This window comes from Hyla sarda, chromosome 1, assembly GCF_029499605.1.
Source record: "Hyla sarda isolate aHylSar1 chromosome 1, aHylSar1.hap1, whole genome shotgun sequence".
Lineage (NCBI taxonomy): Eukaryota > Metazoa > Chordata > Amphibia > Anura > Hylidae > Hyla > Hyla sarda.
In genome coordinates this window covers 609,778,759-609,801,060 of record NC_079189.1, presented here as the reverse complement: position 1 = coordinate 609,801,060, position 22,302 = coordinate 609,778,759, and the positions used below count along the sequence as shown (strand labels likewise).

At 45.0% G+C, this 22,302-nt stretch overlaps 1 protein-coding gene across 1 annotated transcript in view; it reads left to right on the top strand.

The window, feature by feature from the left end:
- The window catches only part of LOC130300591 (oocyte zinc finger protein XlCOF7.1-like), a 110,775-nt gene that overhangs the window by 82,961 nt on the left and 5,512 nt on the right, over window positions 1–22,302 (top strand). The window contains 1 exon segment of the mRNA XM_056551561.1: window positions 16,333–16,912. Within this exon segment, the coding sequence (XP_056407536.1) occupies window positions 16,333–16,912 (580 nt within the window).

Below are 22,302 nucleotides of genomic sequence, written 5' to 3'. Positions count from 1 at the left end.
CATAACAAGGGGTATAGTGAGCATTTACACCCCACAGGTGTTTGAAGAATTTATTTATTAAAGTTGGATGGAAAAATGAAAAAAAAATGTTTTCACTAAAATGCTGGTGTTACCCTACAATTTGTAACCTCACTTCTTCTGAGTAAGAGCATACCCCATATGTGAATTTAAAGTGCTCTGCGGGCGAACTACGATGCTCAGAAGAGAGGGAGCCCCATTTGGCTTTTGGAGAGAAAATTTGTCCGGAATTGGAGGCCACGTGTATTTACAAAGCCCCCGTAGTGCCAGAACAATGGACCCCCCCACACACGTGACCCCATATTGGAAACTACACCCCTCACGTAATGTAATAAGGGGTACAGTGAACATTTATGCCCCACAGGTGTCTGACAGATTTTTGGAACAGTGGTCCGTGAAAATGAAAAATTGATTTTTTCATTTGCACAGCCCACTGTTGGAAAGATCTGTCAAACGCCAGTGGGGTGGAAATACTCACTGCACCCCTTATTAAATTCTGTTAGGGGTGTAGTTTCCAAAATGGGGTCACATGTGGGGGGGGTCCACTGTTCTGGCACCACGGGGGGCTTTGTAAACGCACATGGCCTCTGACTTCCATTCCAAGCAAATTCTCTCTCTAAAAGCTCAATGACGCTCCTTCTCTTCTGAGCATTGTAGTGTGCCAGCAGAGCACTTGACGTCCACACATGGGGTATTTCCATACTCAGAAGAAATGGGGTTACAAATTTTGGGGTTCATTTTCTCCTATTACCCCTTGTAAAAATGTAAAATTTGGGGAAAAAACTGCATTTTAGTGAAATTCTTTTTTTTTTTTTCATTTATACATCCAACTTTAACAAAAAGTTGTCAAACACCTGTGAGATGTTAAGGCTCACTGTACGCCTTGTTACGTTCCTTGAGGGGTGTAGTTTCCAAAATAGTAGGCCATGTGTTTTTTTTTTTTGCTGTTCTGGCACCATAGGGGCTTCCTAAATTCCAAAAACCATTTCAGCAAAATTTGCTTTCCAAAAGCCAAATGTGACTCCTCTTCTGAGCATTGTAGTTCGCCCGAAGAGCACTTTACATCCTAACATGGGGTATTTACACAGTCAGAAGAGATGGGGTTACAAATTTTTGGGGGCATTTTCTCCCATTACCCTTTGTAAAAATGGTAAATTTGGGGGAAAAAACTGCACTTTAGTGGAAATTTATTTTTTTCATTTACACATCTGATTTTAACTAAAAGTTGTCAAACACCTGTGGACTCACTGGACCCCTTGTTACGTGCCTTGAGGGGTGTAGTTTTCAAAACGGTATGCCATGTGGGGTTTTTTCTGCTGTTCTGACACTATAGGGGCTTCCTAAATGCAACATGCCCCCCAAAAACCATTTCAGCAAAATTCACTCTCCAAAATCCCATTGTTGCTACTTCCCTTCTGAGCCCTCTACTGTGCACGCTGAATACTTGACATATACATATGAGATATTTCCTTACTCAAGAGGAATTGGGTTACAAATTTTGGGGGGCTTTTTCTCCTATTTAAAATCTGGGTCTACAAGAACATGCGAGTGTAAAAAATGAAGATTTAGAATTTTCTCCTTCACTTTGCTGCTATTCCTGTGAAACACCTAAAGGGTTAACACACTTACTGAATGTCATTTTGAATACTTTGAGGGGTGCAGTTTTTATAATTGGGTCATATGTGGGGTATTTCTAATATGAATGCCCTTCAAATCCACTTCAAAACTGAACTGGTCCCTGAAAAATTCAGATTTAGAAAATTTTGTGAAAAATTAGAAAATTGCTGCTGAACTTTGTCTTCCAAAAGTAAAAACATGTCAACTTTAGGATGCAAACATAAATTAGACATATTGTATATGTGAATCAATATATAATTTATTTGGAATGTCTATTTTCCTTACAAGCAGAGAGCTTCAAAGTTAGAAGAATGCAACATTTTAAATTTTTTCATAACATTTTAGAATTTTTCACCAAGAAATGATGCAAGTATCGACATAAATTTACCACTAACATAAAGTAGAATATGTCACGAAATCAGTATGAAAAGTAAAAGCATACCAGAGTTATTAATGTTTAAAGTGAGAGTTGTCAGATGTTCAAAAAACGCTCTGGTCCTTAAGGGGTTAAATCGCACAGGCTGGGTAATAAGGTGTTCTGGACTTATTCACCTGCAACATGTCCAACAGTCCCTTAATCCACTTGTTGTCAAAGTCTCTCTTGGTCAGAGTGTATTCGATTGGGAAGACCGTAGTGTATGAAATACTTCTGCCAAAGTATAGTCACAGCCTTTTGATCTTTAGTGGGAAAAGCTGGAACATTTTAGACCCCCGTTATCGTTTTCAATGCAGAGATAATCCATGCACACAAGATCCATGAGTCCTGTACTATTTAGATCGCCCATGGGGCAAGCTCTCACAGGTAGGGTCTTTCTCTGGATACATCTCCTGAAGGTCTTTACATGATGCTCGACATTTTCCCTCATGCTAGGCCAATAGAATCGGTCTTGTACTAAACCATAGGTCTTGGCCACCCCGAGATGCCCATGTTGATCGTGTAGGGCTCTCAGGACGAACTCTCTGTACCTGTGTGGTAGTACCAATTGTTTTCTGCCAGGGTGATCATGATATTTCACAACCCTATAAAGAATTTCATCTTCCACATTCTCTTCAGTATAAATCTCTCTGACCCACAGGGAGAAAAGTCAACAACTTGGCGTTCTTGGCTTTCTTGGCCCTGAGATCTGCCCCTTTTATTTTAATTTTTTTCAACTTTATTTTTTTAAATCAATTTTTAATAAGGACATGAAAGGACATGAAAATAAAAACATAAGGGGTCAGAGACCCAGTTACAATTGTCAAGACAATGCATAATAGAGCATAAAGCCATGTATGGCCAGCATAGATAAACCAAAACCAAAGGAAGCCCCATGACAGGGGTAAAAGCACAGAAAGGCCAAAATGCCAGCTCTACGGAAAACATAAGCAGGTGTTTTGCATCCCACTAACAAATAAAAGCACAGAAGCCAAGAGGGCAGAAACAAAGGAGAAGGGAGGGAGGAAAGGGGGGGGGGGGACAAAATAGGGACCACGAAGAAGAAGAAGTTCAATACACAATGTGAAGATCAGGGGGGATAACAGACAACCCTGATGAGTACCATTAAACAAAGGGAAAGTAGGAGAGGGGGCATGAGGAAGGCAGAGAAGCAGTAGGAGAGGAGTAGGAGACCCCGCAGTGCAATAGGAATATTACCACTGATACCAAATTTCTGGAGAGTAGCAAAAAAGAAACGGCCATCCCAGCCTATAAAAGGCCTTTTCTGCATCTAAGCTGAGAATCAATGCCTGTTCAGACCTGCGATTGATCAAATCAACAAAACCCACCACTCTTCTAGCATTATCACCTCCCGGACAGCAAGGTATAAATCCAACCTGATCCTCAAGGATAAAAGAGGGGAGAAAAAAGCAAAGACAGACAGTCAAAACCTTAGAAAATAGTTTCAGATCAGAGTTAAGAAGGGCAATGGGTCTATAACTGGAGCAATCGTGAGGATCCTTATAGGGTTTAGGTATCAGAGTGATCAAAGAGTGCAAAAGGACTGCGGGATCTCCTCAACCTCCCATGAAAGAATTGAAGAGAGGAACAAGTTTAGGTATGAGAATTGAAGAGTAAGTCTTATAATACAAATATGTGAATCTGTCTGGGCTGGGGGAGTGACCAGCAGGATGAGACTTGATGACCTCCAGGAGCTCCTCACTAGTAATGGGAGCATTTAGAACCTCACGATCCACCCCTGACATAGTCGGCAAGCCACATCGAGAGATAATAATCAAGGGCAGCTGCACGCTTCACCCGGTCAGACGGAAGCTGAGAAGAAAGAGAATAAAGACCAGAGTAATTGTCAACTAGAAGTTGGGAAATTTTGGCTAGGTAATAATGGACAACACCAGAAGAGTCTTTCAAGGCTGAGGGGGACATAGGCACCTAGCTAACATGGTATAAGCCTTATTTTTCTCATAAAAACGTTGATTAGCATACAACAGTCGTCGCTTAACATGAGAGCAAGGTCACCCAGTTGAGCCCGAGTAGCCGCCAAGCGCCTCATCACCGAGGGGGAGGACAGTAAAAGTGTTTCCAGTCTGGTAATTTGTGCCTTAAGTTCCCGGGAACGAGCCAAAGCATCACGCTTAAGTCGCGCACCCAGAGCAATATAATGCCTCCATACAACTGACTTGTTAGCTTCCCAGAGAACAGCCTGAGAAGTAACTGATACCTCATTATTTGCAAAATATTCAGTCAGGCATGTCTGGATCGACTCCCGGGAGGGAAAGGACTTAAGTAAAGAGTCATTAAGAAACCATTGACAACTCCGAAGGAAAGAGGGATTAGAGGAGAAAGAAAGGTGAATAGGGCAGTGATCAGACCATGAGATCGCCTCAAGAGAGGCATGTGAGAGCATACGCAGATTACCGAAAAAATAGTCTATACGCATATGGAACTTATGGGGATGGGAATAAAAGCTAAAAGAGCTATCCTTCGGGTGGTTAATCCACCAGAGATCGTACAATGAAGAGGCTTGAGTGATCTGTCGAAAAATCGAGGCTAAGTGCAATTGAGCAGGAGCGGGAGGGACAATAGTAAGGAGTGGCGGTCCAGAGAAGGAGAGAAAATATGATTAAACTCCCCCCTCCAAGAAGCCAGGCAGAAGAGGGATATTTATGAAGCTCAGCAAGCCCCCTGCATAAGAATGAAATCTGAGAAGTGTCAGGAGTATAAATATTACTGAGCAGGAGCGATACACCCCCTAGGACACCCTCCACCACCACAAAACGCCCCTGGGGATCAAGGAAGGAAGAGGAAACCTGGAGCGGACAAGATCTAGAAACAAGAATAGAAACCCCAGCAGCCTTCCTATCAGAGATAGCAGAGTAGACCTGCGGATTAAGATGATTGAGAAACTGAAAGGATCCAGAACAGTCAAAGTGTGTCTCCTGAAGGAAAACAATATTGTTCCGCAGCGCAACTAACTCCCGCTGCAATAAATGCCATTTATGGGGGGGGGAGTTCAGGCCCTTGACATACAGAGAGACACACTTAACCATGGTGGATGAGTGGGAGGAACATAGCCAATAAGAGAGATATTCACAGAAGACTCCAAGGGAACCACTTTGGACCAAAAGAGATGGAGCCTGCATACTAGAGCCCAGCAACAGAAGAGCAAAACTAAGGAACATAGTAGGGATTGACCGATTATTGGTTTGGCCGATAATTACGATTTTGGACGTTATCGGTATCGGCAATTACCTTGCCGATAATGCCCGCCGCACCGACAAACCCCCCCCCCATCCCCGGTTTTATAATTACCTGTTCCCTGGGTCCGCGCTACTTTTGGCTCCTGTAGCGTCCTGCGCTATTGCTGTGCACTGCGCAATGACGAGTCCTCAATGCGACGTCACCATCAGTGCGCACAGTGACAGCTCAGGTCGCCCGCGGAGCCAGAAGTAGCCCGGGCCCTGGGAACAGGTAATTATAAAACCGGGGATGGGGTAGGCAATGAACCATTGACCAAGCGGCCAATGCGGAAGCCAAGACCATTAACGGGAGCAGGGTAAACAAATACCCAGAAAACAGGTAGTCCATTGACACAGCCTCAAGGGGGGGGGGGGAAATGGGTGAACGACACCAGAAAGCTACCGCCAAAAGGCCATACACCACTCCCTAAGGCCGCCAAATGGACATGTGCTGAAAGAGAAATAACAGGAGCAGACATTAACTACAGCAAATATGACTACAGTAACATAGCAATATTCAAAGTAGCGACATCAAGCAAGGGTGAACGAGGAGCCAACCAAAGCCCCGAGGCAATAGACAGAGAGGAAGCATCAGTCCTCGGACGGCAGCTCAAAGGTGGGGCCCGCGGTGAGCCCCGAGGATCCTGGGGGGTAGACTTCCTGTTCTGTCCAGAACGGCGGGAGTGGACAGGTTGCCAAACAGGAGGGAGATGAGGGGGAGGGGGTGTCAGGTCCCAGTCTACCATCTGAGGAACAGGCAAGTCCAAGGCTGAGCAGAATGCCAGGACATCTGAGAAGGAGCACAGCAGAGCAGCAAACGGGAAATTCCACCTGTAAGGACCTGTAAGACACTTGGGGTCACCACTGAGGATGGGGTATTTTAATATTTATAATATTTTATTCCTTTTGACACCCCGAAATGCGTTTGGTTTTTGTTATTTATGTTTTGAGATCTGAAGTTTTTTTTGGGGATTATTGCCCTGTTCATACTCTGCGTTTTATCTGCGATTTGTATGAAATAATTGTTTGGACATTTTTTGGATGTTTTTTGATGGAACACCCATTGCTATAGCTGTGACAGAAACAAGAGACTTTTTATCTCCATCTAGCGGCATGGACTACAAGTCCCAGCATAACTTTCTAATTCAGTGTATAAACCTCCGCTAATCTGCATCATTTGCATCATATACACCATTGAAACCACCCTTGGAGTCCCTATCTACTTGTCTGTATACGGCTCACACTGGCTCTAGAGGTCAGCTGACTGAAATCAGCTGACCCGTGACATCACACGCCACCGGGGATTACCGAGGAACGCGCTGTGAGCAGTGGCTGCATTGAGGTACGTTACCTCTGCAGCCTCCCGCGTACGTACTGAACCTTCAGACACCGGGACCCCGAATCATAAGGGTGGTGAGTGGCACACAGTGCCGAGAACTTCTTCCTTTTTAGGATTAATATATGCTTTATTATACCAGAAAATATACAGTATAATATTATTGCCGCACAGGAGAAACATTATATGCTTCTTACAGGATTGAAAAACTGTTATAAATTTACTCTTGGATATAAATTACCTGCGGAACTTTTATAAGCCATCTGTGGAACTGATACGAAATATCCAGAGATTTGCCACATTATTGTTTTCTGTTACAGGACTGATTTTATATTATTTGTGAAATTTCTTTTCTTTTTTGCAGGTTATTTTTTCTTTTAGGATATTCTTCACAGGATATTTTTAGGATATATTTTTACAGATGAGATCATTATTTCTTGTTATTAGCAGATTATCGCTTACCATTTGTACTGTATCAATTCAATATTTGTATGATCACATATGGGCAGAAGTCATTGTTAAGCAAATAATCATTTTACTGTAATCCCATTACACATCTGTAGGGCCCTGCGGTTTGTGGATTGGTTATATTTATATTAATAAATCTTTTATAATATTGTCTAGTAAATCCATTCCTCCATCACATACATGTTTGAACAGGTGGGAGACTGAGGACTGAGTACTCTCTTTTTTTTTATATCTGTCAGAAACATGCTGTAAGTCTTGGCGTAGGGAAGAAACTTCCGTCCGGCAGGTATCTTTGACTTCAGCAATAAGTGAACGGAAATCCTCTTTAGTAGGAATCTGGGAAAGAAGCTGACTCCAATCCGGATGGGCAGAAGAGGGTCCAGGCAGTCCTCAACAAGCCAAAACAGCTTCCGAAAGGGTATCCCATGACGTCTTTTTCAGCCATCAGCACAGGGGGCACCGAAGGCCCAGGGGAAACAGATGGGCTCCCTTGGAAGGAGAAGCGCGGGGCCCCTACATTCAGCTTGTGTGCAGACATAATTCTCTGAGGTTTAGGTGAGGCAGGCAAAATGGTGCTGATGGAGAGGAGCTCAGGGTGCAGTAAGAGGGGGTGGGGGTCATAGAGCTCAGTCCAGTGCCCCCACTGAGGCAGGTAGTACAGGCCCCCTAGCAGGAGGCTCAAGGGGAGAGGGGTCCATAGGCAGGAGGACCAGCTGAAGGAGGGCACCTGCAAGCATGAGGAGGAGAATGACCCCTTGACCAATGAGGCCTAAGATGGCGGCCCCTTGCATAAGATGGGGGAGATGGTCAGAATCCCCTGTGAGGAGGACTGCAGAGAGGCATCCGAAGGGCTGGAGTCCCAGGCAGGCACGCCAAGAGAGTCACTCACCAGAGAGTCTGGGCTGGCAGGAGCAGCGTCAGCAGCAGGAAGCTCCAGGAGCACAGCTACGGAGCAGGGAGGAGGCGTCCGGTCCACCACACGGAGAGGAGGCTGAGGTAGGAGGCAGCAGCTGCAATGTGTCTTGCGAGTCGTCCGCTGCTGTCGGCTGGAGCGCAGGCGAGTCGGCAGCCCGGCTGAAAGCGGGACCCAGGGAGCAGGAACGCAGGGCCTGTAATTTTTACTGCATAGAAAAAATACAAAAACAGAGCTTCCTATTGGGCAGTATGTTTTTACTGGATAATAACAGTAGGGTTGATATAAATTGAAATCTCACCTTGTTGTGTTGGGCAAACAACAACCTTGTGAGCGTCTTGTGTATGTGATCCCTTGGGATCCTGTTTACAGTGCAGCCATCCGGGTTGCTCGAGGTGTGTGGCAGCACACTCGATGAAGCAAGCTTGCAGGGTTTTGTCTCTGGAAAAAATCCCGGGTGTTCGGCGCCAACCGTGGATCAGTACGACTTGGTGAATTCTAAGTTTCTTTATTTGCCGTGTCAAACGCGTTTCGAGGTCATGCACCTCTTTCTCAATGACTGTGGCATACATACATGAGTACAATATCACTGGCTATATATAGTTTAAAAAGGGTGCCAGAGTATACAATTAGTTGATTAAAAGAGTGTCATAAAGCTGCGCCACGGGGTATTGTGATAGCGCTGTCCAATGGCGTAAAAAGTGTTTCATTCATAAAATTGAAGATGTGTGTTTTTAAAGGGGTTATCCAGGAAAAAACTTTTTTTTATATATATATCAACAGTCTCCAGAAAGTTAAACAGATTTGTAAATTACTTCTATTAAAATATCTTAATCCTTTCAGTACTTATGAGCTTCTGAAGTTAAGGTTGTTCTTTTCTAAGTGCTCTCAGATGACACGTGTCTCGGGAACCGCCCAGTTTAGAAACAAATCCCCATAGCAAACCTCTTCTAAACTTCTAAACAAATCTGTTTAACATTCTGGAGCCAGTTGATATATATAAAAAAAGTTTTTTCCTGGATAACCCCTTTAATGTTATACAATGAATAAAACCAAAAAAAGAGATAAAAACTGGTATATAAAAAGAGTTGCCAGACCGGTCTGGTATCTAAGATGTGCATATTGTAGTGTGAGTATTTAAAAAATTCACTTTGGCACGAAGATAAAGTTTCTATTTGGCGCATGCGTGAGTTGAATTTAAACGAGTGCTTGTAAGATAGCAGCAGTGATCTCAAGAGAGTAGAACTGCAGCGCTGTCAACATGCCGGATAATAGGTATCAGAACTTGTTCTTTAACCCCTTAAGGACTGAGCCCTTTTTCACCTTAAGGACTGAGCCCTTTTTCGCAATTCTGACCACCGTCACTTTAGGCGTTAACAACTCTAAGATGCTTTTACCGATTATTCTGATTCTGAGATTGTTTTTTCGTGACATTCTACATTATTTTGGTGGCAAATTTTCGGCGTAACCGCCACCATCTTCTCCCCCCGTTCTGTCCGACATCCAGGGGTGGGCAGAACGGGGGTTTCCATGGCAACCCCCTGTCCTGCGCTGCCATTGGTCAGCACTGCGACCTCGCTCCTATCCCTTAGGATGTTCGGGGCTGTCACTGACAACTCCGATCATCCCTATTTTCCGGGTGATCGGGTCACCAGAGACCCGATCAGCCCGGAATTGGAGAAAATCGCATGTCTGAATTGACATGCGATTTTCTCCGATCGCCGACATGGGGGTGGGGGGGTCTCAAGACCCCCCTTGGCGATGTGCCGGGATGCCTGCTGAATGATTCCAGCAGGCATCCCGGTCCGGTCCCCAACCGGCTAGCGGCGGGGACCGGAATTCCCACGGGCGTATCCATACGCCCTCAGTCCTTAAGGACTTTAAAACGGGGGGCGTATGGATACGCCCGCTGTCCTTAACGGGTTAAAGAAAGATTTTTCTCAGTGCAAGTGTGTATGTTGAATGGCAGCAGCAGTGGTCTCAGAAAATGCAACTGCAGCGCTGTCAACATGCCGGTTAACGGGTATTGGGGTTTGTTATTTAGATAGAGGTTATTCTTGTTTAGAGGGAGATTTTTCTCAGCACAAGTGTGTCTATTGAATGTAGTATATGTATGAATATTTAGTGTTGGTAATAGTTAGGTCGGGTGCGCATATATTCAAGGGTATATGTGGATGCTAGAGATCGGATGCACACAAAATTTAGGATTTTCCTAGTGTAGTGACAGAAAATGTAGATTTTATAAGGACAGGAGGCGAGTATCATTGCATTATCTTTCTTTAATAAGCTCAATAGCAGAAAGAAAAAGATGCATTTATTCATACAATACTGGAAGAAAAAAGATGCAGGTCACCTAGCAACCTGACCGCACCCCTTCCATATGCCAACCAATGATAACAGAACTTGCTCCATAAAGCCACATTGCAGCTCCACCACCTCCTCTTTCTTGACGCTCGTAGTCCCAAGGAAACCGGAACACCACTGAACTACGACCTCCGGGAACCCGTAGAAAACCGCATCACCATGGAGCCACCTTGAATCGAACAGGAATCTATCCTCCAGGACCGAACTTGAAACGACCTTCCATGACCATGAACTGGAAACATCAACCCAGCGATCGCTGAACCGAACTGCCACTCACCATCCGTTAAACAGATACTTCAATAACCTAGAAAAAATAGGGATGGGACTAATAATAATAACACAATAATAACAATAAGAAGTGAGGGATGATACTCTCCTCCTGTCCTTATAAAATCTACATTTTCCGTCACTACACTAGGAAAATCCAAAATTTTATGGCGGACAGGAGGCTCATATCATTGCAAGTTCAAAGCATACATAATCATAATACAGACATAGATACATGACTTTTCGGCCTAAAATAAAACCGCCGAAACGTATCTTCCGATGACCAGTCCGCCGCCTTCAAAACGTCCGAGAGCGAGCCTCCCGATTGAGCCATTTTTGTAGCAATGGCACCTCTAGACGAATGTGCAGAAAAAAAGAGACATCTACACCTGCCAAGGCCATAACCTGTTTAACCCAGCGAGCCAACGACGGAGAAGAAACTGGTTGATGGGGAGGACAAAACAAAATTAACAATTGAGAAAACCGCGGAGACCTAACCGCCGCCGTCTTAAGCTCATAAGCCTTTAAACAACGCACTACACAAAGCTTGGGATGAGAGGAAAAAGTCGGATAAAATACCGAAGGTAAATCCGTCTTAGTACGTCTAGCGATGGTAAACTGAACTCCTTGAGGAGTGAACTGTCTCCTCGAAATGTCCAAAGCCTGTACGTCCGAAACGTGCTTGATGGACACCAGGCATAAAAGCCTAGTCAGTTTAAAGGACAAAAATGTCAACGACAACGTATCGTTATCCTCCCACGTTGAAAACATATTGAGAACCAACGACACATCCCACGTGGCCACATACCGCGGCCCCGGAGGACGTTTAAAACGTATGCCCCTGAGGAGACGACAAACCAAGGCATGTCGACCTATCGCCACCCCATCTATCGGGGCATGCTGGGCGGAAATGGCTGACCTATAAACATTAATAGTCCTTTAGGCCTTGCCATCCTGAAAGGCTTCCGACAAAAAATTCAAAATTCCATACACAGGGGCATGAGCGGGATCCATATGCCGTTGTGAGCACCAAAGAACCCATAATCCCCAGGCAGATCGGTAAGCCGACCTGGTGCCTGGAGCCCACGACTCGCAAATGAGGTCTCTAGCTGCCCGTGAAATGTCGCAATCGAGAGTGGTCTACCTGATATCAGCCAAGCCACCAACGGTAATTGCCCCGACAATACCAACGGATGAAAGTCTCCTGTCGGTCCTATTAGGGTCGAAGGGAACAACGGACATATCCTCGGATAGTCTATGGTCATCCCCAGAACCTGAGGAAACCACGACTGGGTTGGCCACCACGGAGTGATTAAAACCAATGTCGATCCTTGCGACATCGTGTGCCATAGCACCCTGGGTATCAACGCAAACGGAGGAAACGCGTATAGTGTTCCCTGAGGCCAGCTTTGAAGGAAAGCATCCGTCGCCTCCGGATCCGGCCTCCAACTGAAGAATCGGGGCAACTGGCGATTGAGCCTCGAAGCAAACAGGTCCATAAACAGTGGACCCCATAGTACCTGAATGGTCCGAAAAATGGAGGGGTGCAGACGCCAATTGCTGCCGTCTACCAGATGTCTTGAATTCCAATCTGCTACCGAATTGGATCTCCCCGGGAGGTACTCTGCCTGGATGACAATGTTCCTTTCCAGACAAAAGAGCCAAAACTCCTTTGCCAATTCCGCCAGGCTTACCGATTTTGTGCCCCCCAGACGATTGATATACTGAACTGCCGAGATGTTGTCCATCCGGAGCAGTATACAACAATTCATTCTGTGAGCAGCAAAGCTCTTGAGGGCAAACGAGCCTGCCAGAAGTTCCAGACAGTTGATGTGCAACTGAGACTCTTCTGACGACCATTTCCCTACTGTGGTGGAGGACCTTCACCTGGCACCCCAGCCGCTCAGGCTGGCGTCCGATTCGATAATCAAATCCGGTTTGGAATTGAAGATTGTTCTTCCATTCCATTCCTGGACATGCCGCAGCCACCACAGCAGCTCCTCGCGAGCGTCCTCCGATAACGGAACCTGATCCGCCTAAGACAAACCCTCTGCGAGATGTTTGGTCTTCAATCTCTGAAGCGCCCTGTAGTGTAAGGGCGCCGGGAAAATTGCTTGTACAGAAGCGGACAACAGGTCCACGATCCGAGCCACTGCCCGTAAGGACACCCGCTGTTTGTGGAGCAACACCCGTATTTCTTCGCGAAGCATTACCAGCTTCTTGTTTGGCAGACTCAACGTCGCCTCCCGAGTGTCTATGACAAAACCCAAAAACTCCATGTCCCGAGCGGGAACTAACACGGATTTGGGATAGTTGATGAGAAAACCCAGTTCTGTCAATAGATCGGTGGTCCATGCCACATGTAGCAACGCCTGTTGTTCTGATTGTGCCATGATCAATATATCGTCACGATATATGATCAAGCGGACACCCCGGCTCCGCAGAACCGCCATGACCGGCTTCAGGAGCTTGGTGAAACATCACGGAGCTGACGACAGGCCAAACGGGAGACAAGAGAACTCCCATTTCTGACCCTCCCACACGAACTGCAGGAATTGACGGGAGGAGTGATGGATTGGTACCGTGAGGTACGCATCCCTGATGACCGCCATCTTCTTTACTAAGAAGAGATTGCTCACGAATCCTGGCTTGGACAGATCCACCTGTATTATTGCATGTTTGGCATGTAATTTGCTTATTTCTGTTCGAATGAGAGTCACATCGTCGTCGTAAAACTGAATCCTCCTCGGTCATTGCTCTTGAGCCGGAGGAGTCATAAATTCTATGACGTAACCCGCCGCTGCATGCAGGACCCAAGGGTCCACGCTAATCCGGGACCAGGCACGGGTAAAAAATATCAACCTGCCCCCCACCGGGATATTCTGCAGCAACGGAATGTGGGGACCTACCTGCGCCTCTGCCCCTGGAGAATCCACGTGTACTGCCCCTCGCCCTCCAGGGCCGACCTCTCGTTGGGAAGAAAGGGGATGTGACCACGGGTGCCGGGACTGCTTGAAGTTGAGTGGTGGAGGCCTGAGGCGTCTAAGAAAGCGCACAATGTTCCCAGGCGGGGCGGAAGACTGCTGGGCAGTAGAGGAAGACTTTAAACGGCACCGGGAGGTTCTCCCCATCTAATAGAGCGTGGGCACCAGCAGATTCAAGCTAGTTTGCGGCCACGGGAGCAGATTTAGTGTGTGGCGATCTCCTTCGGCACCGTGCTACGCCATAACCCCCCCGAGAACTGCCCGTTTATACCAGTACTGTGACTGGGCCTTCCTCTTGTCTTCCGGGGTTATGCTGGACCACTGTTGAAGCATGACTGGAGTTTGAATTCCTCTGGCACTGCTTCTGAGGAGTGACTGATGGAGTATATCCTCTTGGTCCTGAGTCACTACATACATTTGACAAAATGTTCCCACCCCGATCCAGAATTTTCTTCCCACTTCTCTTTGTCTTGGTGAGGAGGGAGTCCAGGTCTGGGGGACAGGGCATCCGGACTGACATTCTTGGAATCCTGCTTGTATATCAGGCTGAAACTGTAATTTTATAATGCAGCCAAGCACCTATGTCCTGTGGCACCCAGCTTGGCTGTAGTCTGAATGAAGGTAACTGGATTATTATCAGTCCTTACTTCAAATCTTGCTCCATATAAATAGTCATGCAGCTTGTCCACAATGGCCCACTTGAGTGTCACAAATTCCAAATTGTGGACTGGATAATTCTTCTTGGCAACTGTAAGATTTCTTCTTATGTAAACCACCGCCTTAATCCTTCTGGAAAAGGTTGGAGCAGAATGCCCCCTAGGCCTTCCGTACTGGCATCCACGAGGAGTACATAGGGGTTTTCAGGGTCTGCATACGCCAATCAGTAGCTTCTCTTCTTCATTGCTTAGAAGGCCTCTTCACATCCTGAAGTCCATTACTTTCCAATGAGATCTTTAGGATGTGGCGCTTTAGCACCCTGTATCTCAGAGGTAGTCTCGGGCAATTTAACACTGCGTCAATCTTAGCGGGGTCCGTGGCCATTCCTTCTGCAGCGACAACGTGCCCAACACCTTCAGCAATCTCTATTCATGCTCTTCCGGTGTGTTCCCAAATACAATGTGGTTCATTTCTCCCAGTTTTCTCTATCAGCCTCTTAAATGTAGCAGGAGCTCCTGTGCCTCCTCAGCAGATCATCTGTGGCAGCGCGTACTGATCTAGCACAGTCCTCTTGTAGTCCACACATAGCCGGACCGCACCATTTTTTTCCCTCACTACCATGATGGGCAATAGGGACTTCTAGATTTTTGGATGATGTCAGCTCCTTCCATCTCGGGTAGTTAGTTGAGAATGAAGGCCGCCTTTCCACTGCTGTGGTAGAGGAGAATCTTCCTAGTCAAAATCTACCAGTGCTTTAACATGTAGATTCTGTTCTGCCCTCACAGACATGATAAAACTTGGTCTAACAAGTGAATGACACCAATCTTCTAAAGACGATCCATCCGGACTTCCACATGTGTTAGATTCTGTATCATCACAGGAAAACTCTTACACCAATCCATCCCTTCTTCTGATCCTCTTCAGGCAAATACTCAATAAGGTGTGGTCCGGTTCCCCTCAACATTTCATGGTGCATGGAGGCTATGGCTCGTAGAGTGTTGGTTTCACCAGGCTTCATAAATACAGGTTATTTCCCTTAATAGTGGCATGACCCTTGCTTTGTTTCCAGGGCTAGTCGATGGCACTCTTTTTCTAGAGCAGGGCTGACCTCCATCAGCAGAGGTAACAATACATCTCCCACTTCTGTCAGGTAGGATGGAGTTTAGCTGGGGAATGGTTATAGTCGCTCTTATCCCTCCACAGGTTGAGCTTGAGATCCCATTCCCTGTAACTGAAGCTCTCCTGCAGGTTTCTTGGGAATGTGTCAAATAGGTCATCTCTGGGGGGATTTCCCTGACATGGAAGTTAGAAACTGGGAATAATTTTCTGCGCCATAGTCTCCTAACCCTAACTCGAAGGATTGTTGCAGTGTAGCTCCTTTATCCTCATCAGGACTAGCGTACACTAGGAGGCATCTTCCAGGTGGGGCTCCAAACAGATGAAGATTTGTGGCCTCTCATGGTCTCTGAAATCTGTATGGAATATATTTACATGTAAGTTTGATTGTCAGAATCCTGCAGGATATCCCTTATGGCGCCAGTCAGATTTCAAAATTTTGGGCGATCTTTTCTACTTACAATGTTTAGTAGAATTCTTTAAGCTCTGTGTCCTTTCGGTCTTTTCTGCTGCATGTTCCTCCTTCAGCCAAACCGGAGACCGGTCAGTTATGGAAGATAATAGATTATAATATAGATGCAGAATACAGGTGTATTATGGGCAGGAAATATACCTATGCGCTGGAATGTAAGGATCGCGGTAGAAAGGGTGTGATTGTGACCTGACCCGCAAGTCCCTAATCCCTGAATGAGCGTGGCTTTTGATTGTGTATGCATCACACTGGCCGCTCCATCCTTAATGTAACCTCCCCTGTTTATAAACATGGGGGAACATTGTATTAATGGGGTTCAGATAACTCCTTTTGTTATTTTTGTTCTGTGAAATAATTAATGATCTTTTCTGCTTATATAAAACATTCAACATGACTTTTACTGTCTGAAGACTTTTTTACAATATTTTTTCCACATCTTATCATTCAGGGAGAAGATATGAACAATATTAATGTTCCAAAGACAGATTGGAGCGGTGATGAGCAGTATAAGGAGATCTTTCCTACAGGGAAAGATGTGATCTATATTAATGCCACAGACATAAAGGAAGAAGAGAAAGATGTGAGCGGTGATGATCAGCATATGGAGGACATTCCTACAGGAAAAGATCCAATCTATATTCATGCTGCAGACATAAAGGAAGAAGAAGAGGAGACAGATGTGAGCGGTGATGAGCAGTATATGGAGGACATTCCTACAGGAAAAGATCCAATCTATGTTAATGCTGCAGACATAAAGGAAGAAGAAGAGGAGACAGATGTGAGCGGTGATGAGCACTATATGGAAGACATTCCTACAGGAAAAGATCCAATCTATATTCATGCTGCAGACATAAAGGAAGAAGAAGAGGAGACAGATGTGAGCAGTGATGAGCAGTATATGGAGGACATTCCTACAGGAAAAGATCGAATCTATATTAATGCTGCAGACATAAAGGAAGAAGAAGAGGAGACACATGTGAGCGGTGATGAGCAGTATAAGGAGGACATTCCTACAGGTAACCATCCAGGTGAGTAGTAACCACTAAATGCAGGGGACAGATTTTAATCAGTCAGCGGCAGCTACAATGTTTTGTGCAGTTCTTTAAAGGGGTTATCCAGGAAAAAACTTTTTTTTATATATCAACTGGCTCCAGAAAGTTAAACAGATTTGTAAATTACTTCTATTAAAAAAATCTTAATCCTTTCAGTACTTATGAGCTTCTGAAGTTTAGGTTGTTCTTTTCTGTCTAAGTAATCTCTGATGACGTGTCTCGGGAACCGCCCAGTTTAGAAGAGGTTTGCTATGGGAATTTGCTTCTAAACTGGGCGGTTCCCGAGACACGTGTCATCAGAGAGCACTTAGATAGAAAAGAACAACCTTAACTTCAGAAGCTCATAAGTACTGAAAGGATTAATATTTTTTAATAGAAGTAATATACAAATCTGTTCAACTTTCTGGAGCCAGTTGATATATATAAAAAAAAGTTTTTTCCTGGAATACCCCTTTAAGCTCTGTGTCCTGTCTCTTTTCTGCTGTATGTTCCTCCATTCAGCCAAACCTGTGACTCAGTTACGGGAGATAACACATTTATAATATGGATGCAGAATACAGCTGGAATATAGACATAAAATATACCTATGTGCTGGACGTAAGGATCGCAGTGGAAAGGGGGTGTGCCTGTGACCTGGTCTGCAGGGGACACATGTCCCTGATCCCCTAACAAGCGTGGCTATTGATTGTGTATGTGTTACACTGGTGGCTCCGTCCTGTCTCTGTAGCCATGACTTCCGGTGTAGGCAGCATCTCTGTATGGCGCTGTCTGTATAGGGAGCTCAGAGAGTTGGAGCCGCGGGGAGCAGAGAGGAAAAATGATTAGAGAGAGGTATTTGTTTTTTTCATTGGGCTACTACTATATGGTGGCCAACTACTTTATGGGGCACCGAGGGGGCCTAAGTACTATATGTGGCATTATTGAGGCGTAATACTGGGGGCAGTATGGGGGCACAGAAGGGACCTAACTACTATATTGGTGCTCAAAGTGGGAACTATTACTGTGTGGTGCAATACAGATATGTAAAGTGGTGGGGATTGTGCTGGATAAAGGAACACAACATTTTTGTCAGCAGATTCTGCAGAGACGAGTTTTGATCAGGAAAAGTCTTCATGGCTGTCTGGGCCAGATAGAAAAGAGTCACTGGATGTATCTGTAATCACTTATATGGTCTGCAGAGCCCTAGTGTACAGCTAGTATGCCACCAAGACCAACATCTACAAGGAGTTTGGATGTTCTCCCTTTGTTTACGTGGATTTCCTCCCACACTCCAAAGACATACTGATAGGTGAATTAGGGATTTAGATTGTGATCCCCAATGGGGACAGGGAGCAACCTGAGTGATAACAAACTGTGTACAGCGCTGCAGAATATGTGGGCATGATATAAATAAAGGCGTTTTTATTCTGATTTTTTTACCCCTTCTGTGCCCCACTTATTCTGTGCCCCCCCCCCCCCACACTGATATGATACCCCTCCTGTGCCCCCACACTGATATGATAACCCTCCTGTACCCCCATACTGATATTATACCCCTCCTGTGCCCCCACACTGACTCCATGTTTGACAGTGCTATCCAGTGTACATCTTGGTCAATGTATACAATCCTTGAACAGCAGTAGGGGGGTGCATATTGTTGTGCGGGTTGTTCATTTAGAAGCCCAGATCCTGGATCCTGAGGAGCATCTGGCAAGACTGAGATGTATTGACAACATGGAGAGGAGTCTGCTGGGTACTGAGCGGGCACTCTGTGGGGTAGAGGTGGGGAGGATAGTGGGATGGAGGTGCAGGACAGTCAGGCAGCTAGCTGGGTTATAGTTAGAAAACGGGGTAGAGGGAGAAGTGTCAGGGAGGCTAGTCCTGATCTTACACCCCAACAAGTTTGCCCGGTTGGTATATGAGGGGATGTTAGTTCAGAGTTAGCGATGCTGCAGCAAGATACTGCCTCTGACCACCAGGGGGGTGTCTGCACCAGTAAGGATGGAAGGAGGAGTGCAGGGCAGGCCAGACAGGTACTGGTAGTGGGGGACTCTGTTATTAGGGGGACAGACAGGGCGATCTGTCACAAAGACTGGGATCACTGAAACAGTGTGTTGTCTTCCTGGCGCTCGAGTTCGGCACATTGCGGATCGTGTTGACCGGTTACTGGGAGGGGCTGGAGAAGACCCAGCAGTCATGGTACACATTGGCATTAATGACAAAGTAAGAGGTAGGTAGAGTGTCCTTAAAAATGATTTCAGGGACTTAGGCCGCAAGCTGAAGGAGAGGACCTCCAAGGTGGTAATCTCTGAAATATTATCTGTACCACGAGCCACACCAGAGAGACAGCGGGGGATTAGGGTGCATTCACACCACGTTTTTGCAATACAGTTCCCATATCATGTTTTTGTTGAAAAACAAATTCCTCAAAACCGGACTAAACGGTATCAAAACGTGTGTACATATTTTATCCCAAATACGGTTAAAAACTGTATGCAGTTTGAAAAATGATGTCTGGTTGCATACATTTTTTAAGAAAAAAACATATACGTTTTTAACTTTTTACTCCATTATGAAGAAAGTTTTACTTGTTTGATTGAAATTCCAAGAAATATATCTGTGCAAAAGTAAAAAACCGTATGGTTTAAGCCGGATGGACCCGTACTCACAAACGGTTCTGTACGGTTCCCATTGACTCTCAAAAAACGTATAGGGTTTAATACGGTTTTTCACCCAGACCAAGAACCGTGGTAGGCTACAGTTTTGGGTACGGGGAAAAAACTGACAAAACCGTACAAAACGGAAAACGGATGCATCGTTTGGCATACGGTTTTCAATGGAGAGTCAATGCATACGGTTTCTCAATACGGCTCTGTACGGTTTTCACATTGAAAACATATACGGGAACTGTATTGCAAAAACGTGGTGTGAATACACCCTTTGGGAGGTAAACAAGTGGCTCAGAAGCTGTGTAGGAAGGAGGGGTTTGGGTTCATGGAGAACTGGGCTGACTTCTCTGCTGATACAGGCTCTACCGTAGGGACTGGCTGCACCTCAATGAGGAGGGGGCGCTGTGCTCGGGGTGAAGATGGCCAGAAGGGTGGAGGAGTGTAGCATTCTAGGTTTTGTTTTTGATTTTTTTCCCCATATCGTGCACACTCACCATTACTAGTCCTACAGTATAATTTGTTTCATTCCAGTACAGCTACATCCATGTGTTTCATTGCTGTAACTGAGTCATGTAATCACCAGCCCACAAATGACATTGCTTAATATGTCATAGTTAGTGGTCAGTCATAAGTCAGCTAACTTCCTGTGAACTACAGGATGATCTCATCACATAGCAGATCTCTCCTGCTAACCCTCCCCTCCAGCTCTATGTGTGTACTGCTGCTGCTATCTCTATGGGATCAGGATAATTGTTATACACCTCCTTAAAGTTGTGTTCACATATCATTTAGCATTTTTTCAGTTTTTGCCATGGTTTATTTATTTATTTATTTTTTTAAATCTTGGTATTTACTTAAAGGGGTTATTCAGGAAAAAACTTTTATATATATATATATATATATATATATATATATATATATATATATATATATATATATATATATCAACTGGCTCCAGAAAGTTAAACAGATTTCTATTAAAAAATCTTAATCCTTTCAGTACTTATGAGCTGCTGAAGTTAAGGTTGTTGTTTTCTGTCTAAGTGCTCTCTGAGGACACGTGTCTTGGGAACCGCCCCGTTTAGAAGCAAATCCCCATTGCAAACCTCTTCTAAACTGGGCGGTTCCTGAGACACGTCATCAGAGAGCACTTAGACAGAAAAGAACAACCTTAACTTCAGAAGCTCTTAAGTACTGAAAGGATTAAGATTTTTTAATAGAAGTAATTTATAAATCTGTTTACTTTCTGGAGCCAGTTGATATATATAAAAAAAAGTTTTTTCCTGGATAACCCCTTTAACTTTTACAGCGATTTTATAAAATCACGGTCAAAAGGCAGACAAAAAAAAGTGAAAAAAATGCAAATGAAATGATAACATATCCTAAAGACTAAAAACACCTCAATTGTGATTATAGGTCAAACCACTTTCTCCTTATGGTAATATTTCTTTAAAAACGCACTTTGAAAAAGAAAATGCATCAAAACTGCACATAATGTGAACTGAGCTCAACCCATATATGAGTCTAATCAGTTCACCTGGCTTAACTCCAGCACCAACAACCTAATTAGACGACCAGGTGCAGTGATGAGACCCTGCCCCCTCTCTGCAAACCCAGAGGATTCATGGGAAATGTATGAGAAAATAATTTCTGTTCTAAAATAGGAAAAAGGTACGGCTGAGAACCCATGCCTGCCACATCAGCTAAAACAGGTAAGCACAAGGCATACACAAGAACATCTTCAATGTTCTCTAATAATAGCCTATGCTGCACTATATAAGTATAAAATAAATCCCATAGGGCTTTTTTAAAGGGATATTCCAGGATTTCTTTTCTTCAGCCTTTGATCACATGACGTCTAGTTATAATCCTGTGTTATTTGCTTCTATTTCCTCCGTGCGTCACTTTGTCCCATTTTCATGCACAGGACCCGGAAGTGCTGTAGTGCAAGTCTTTTTATTTAACTGTTGTCTCTGTCCTTTCCCAGCATTCCATGCAGCCAGAGACAATATGTCATGAGTCACATGGTCTCCAGGGGGCGTGGTTATGCCGCAGTGGGTGGGTGGATAGCATTACTTCAGTAAATCCCATCCACCCTGCTATCCACTCACCCACTGCAGCATAGCCACGCCCCCTTGTGACCATGTGACTTATGACATTTAGGGTAGGGTCACACGTAACGGATCTGCAGCATTATTTACAACCTTCAAAAGAAAGGTGTCATTACAAAGTACAATTGGTTCCCAAAGGACAAGTCCTCATATTAGTCTGTAGATGAAAAAATAAGAGTTATGGAGGAAAAGTGGTGCAGTTGCCCATAGCAACCAATAACATTGCTTTCATTTTTCTCTTTTAACCTCTTAAGGACGTAGGGCGTACCTGTACGCCCTACGCCCGATCCCGGTATATAAAACGGGGTCACGCCGTGACCCCGTGTTATACCGGGTCGGTCCCGGCGGCTAATGATTGCCGGGACCCTGGGCTAATAGCGCGCGGCACCGATCCAAGTTGATCGCCGTGTCTAAAATTAAAGTGAAAGCTTCCCAGCAGCTCAGTCAGACTGATCGGGACCATCGCGATAAAATCCATCGCGTCCGGTCAGCGATTGATTGCCCCAAGCCTGAGATACAGGCTTGAGCAACCGACCGCCTATAACACTGGTCCATGCAAAGCTATGGCTTTGCAGGAATTAGTGTAAAAGATCAGTGTGTGCAGTGT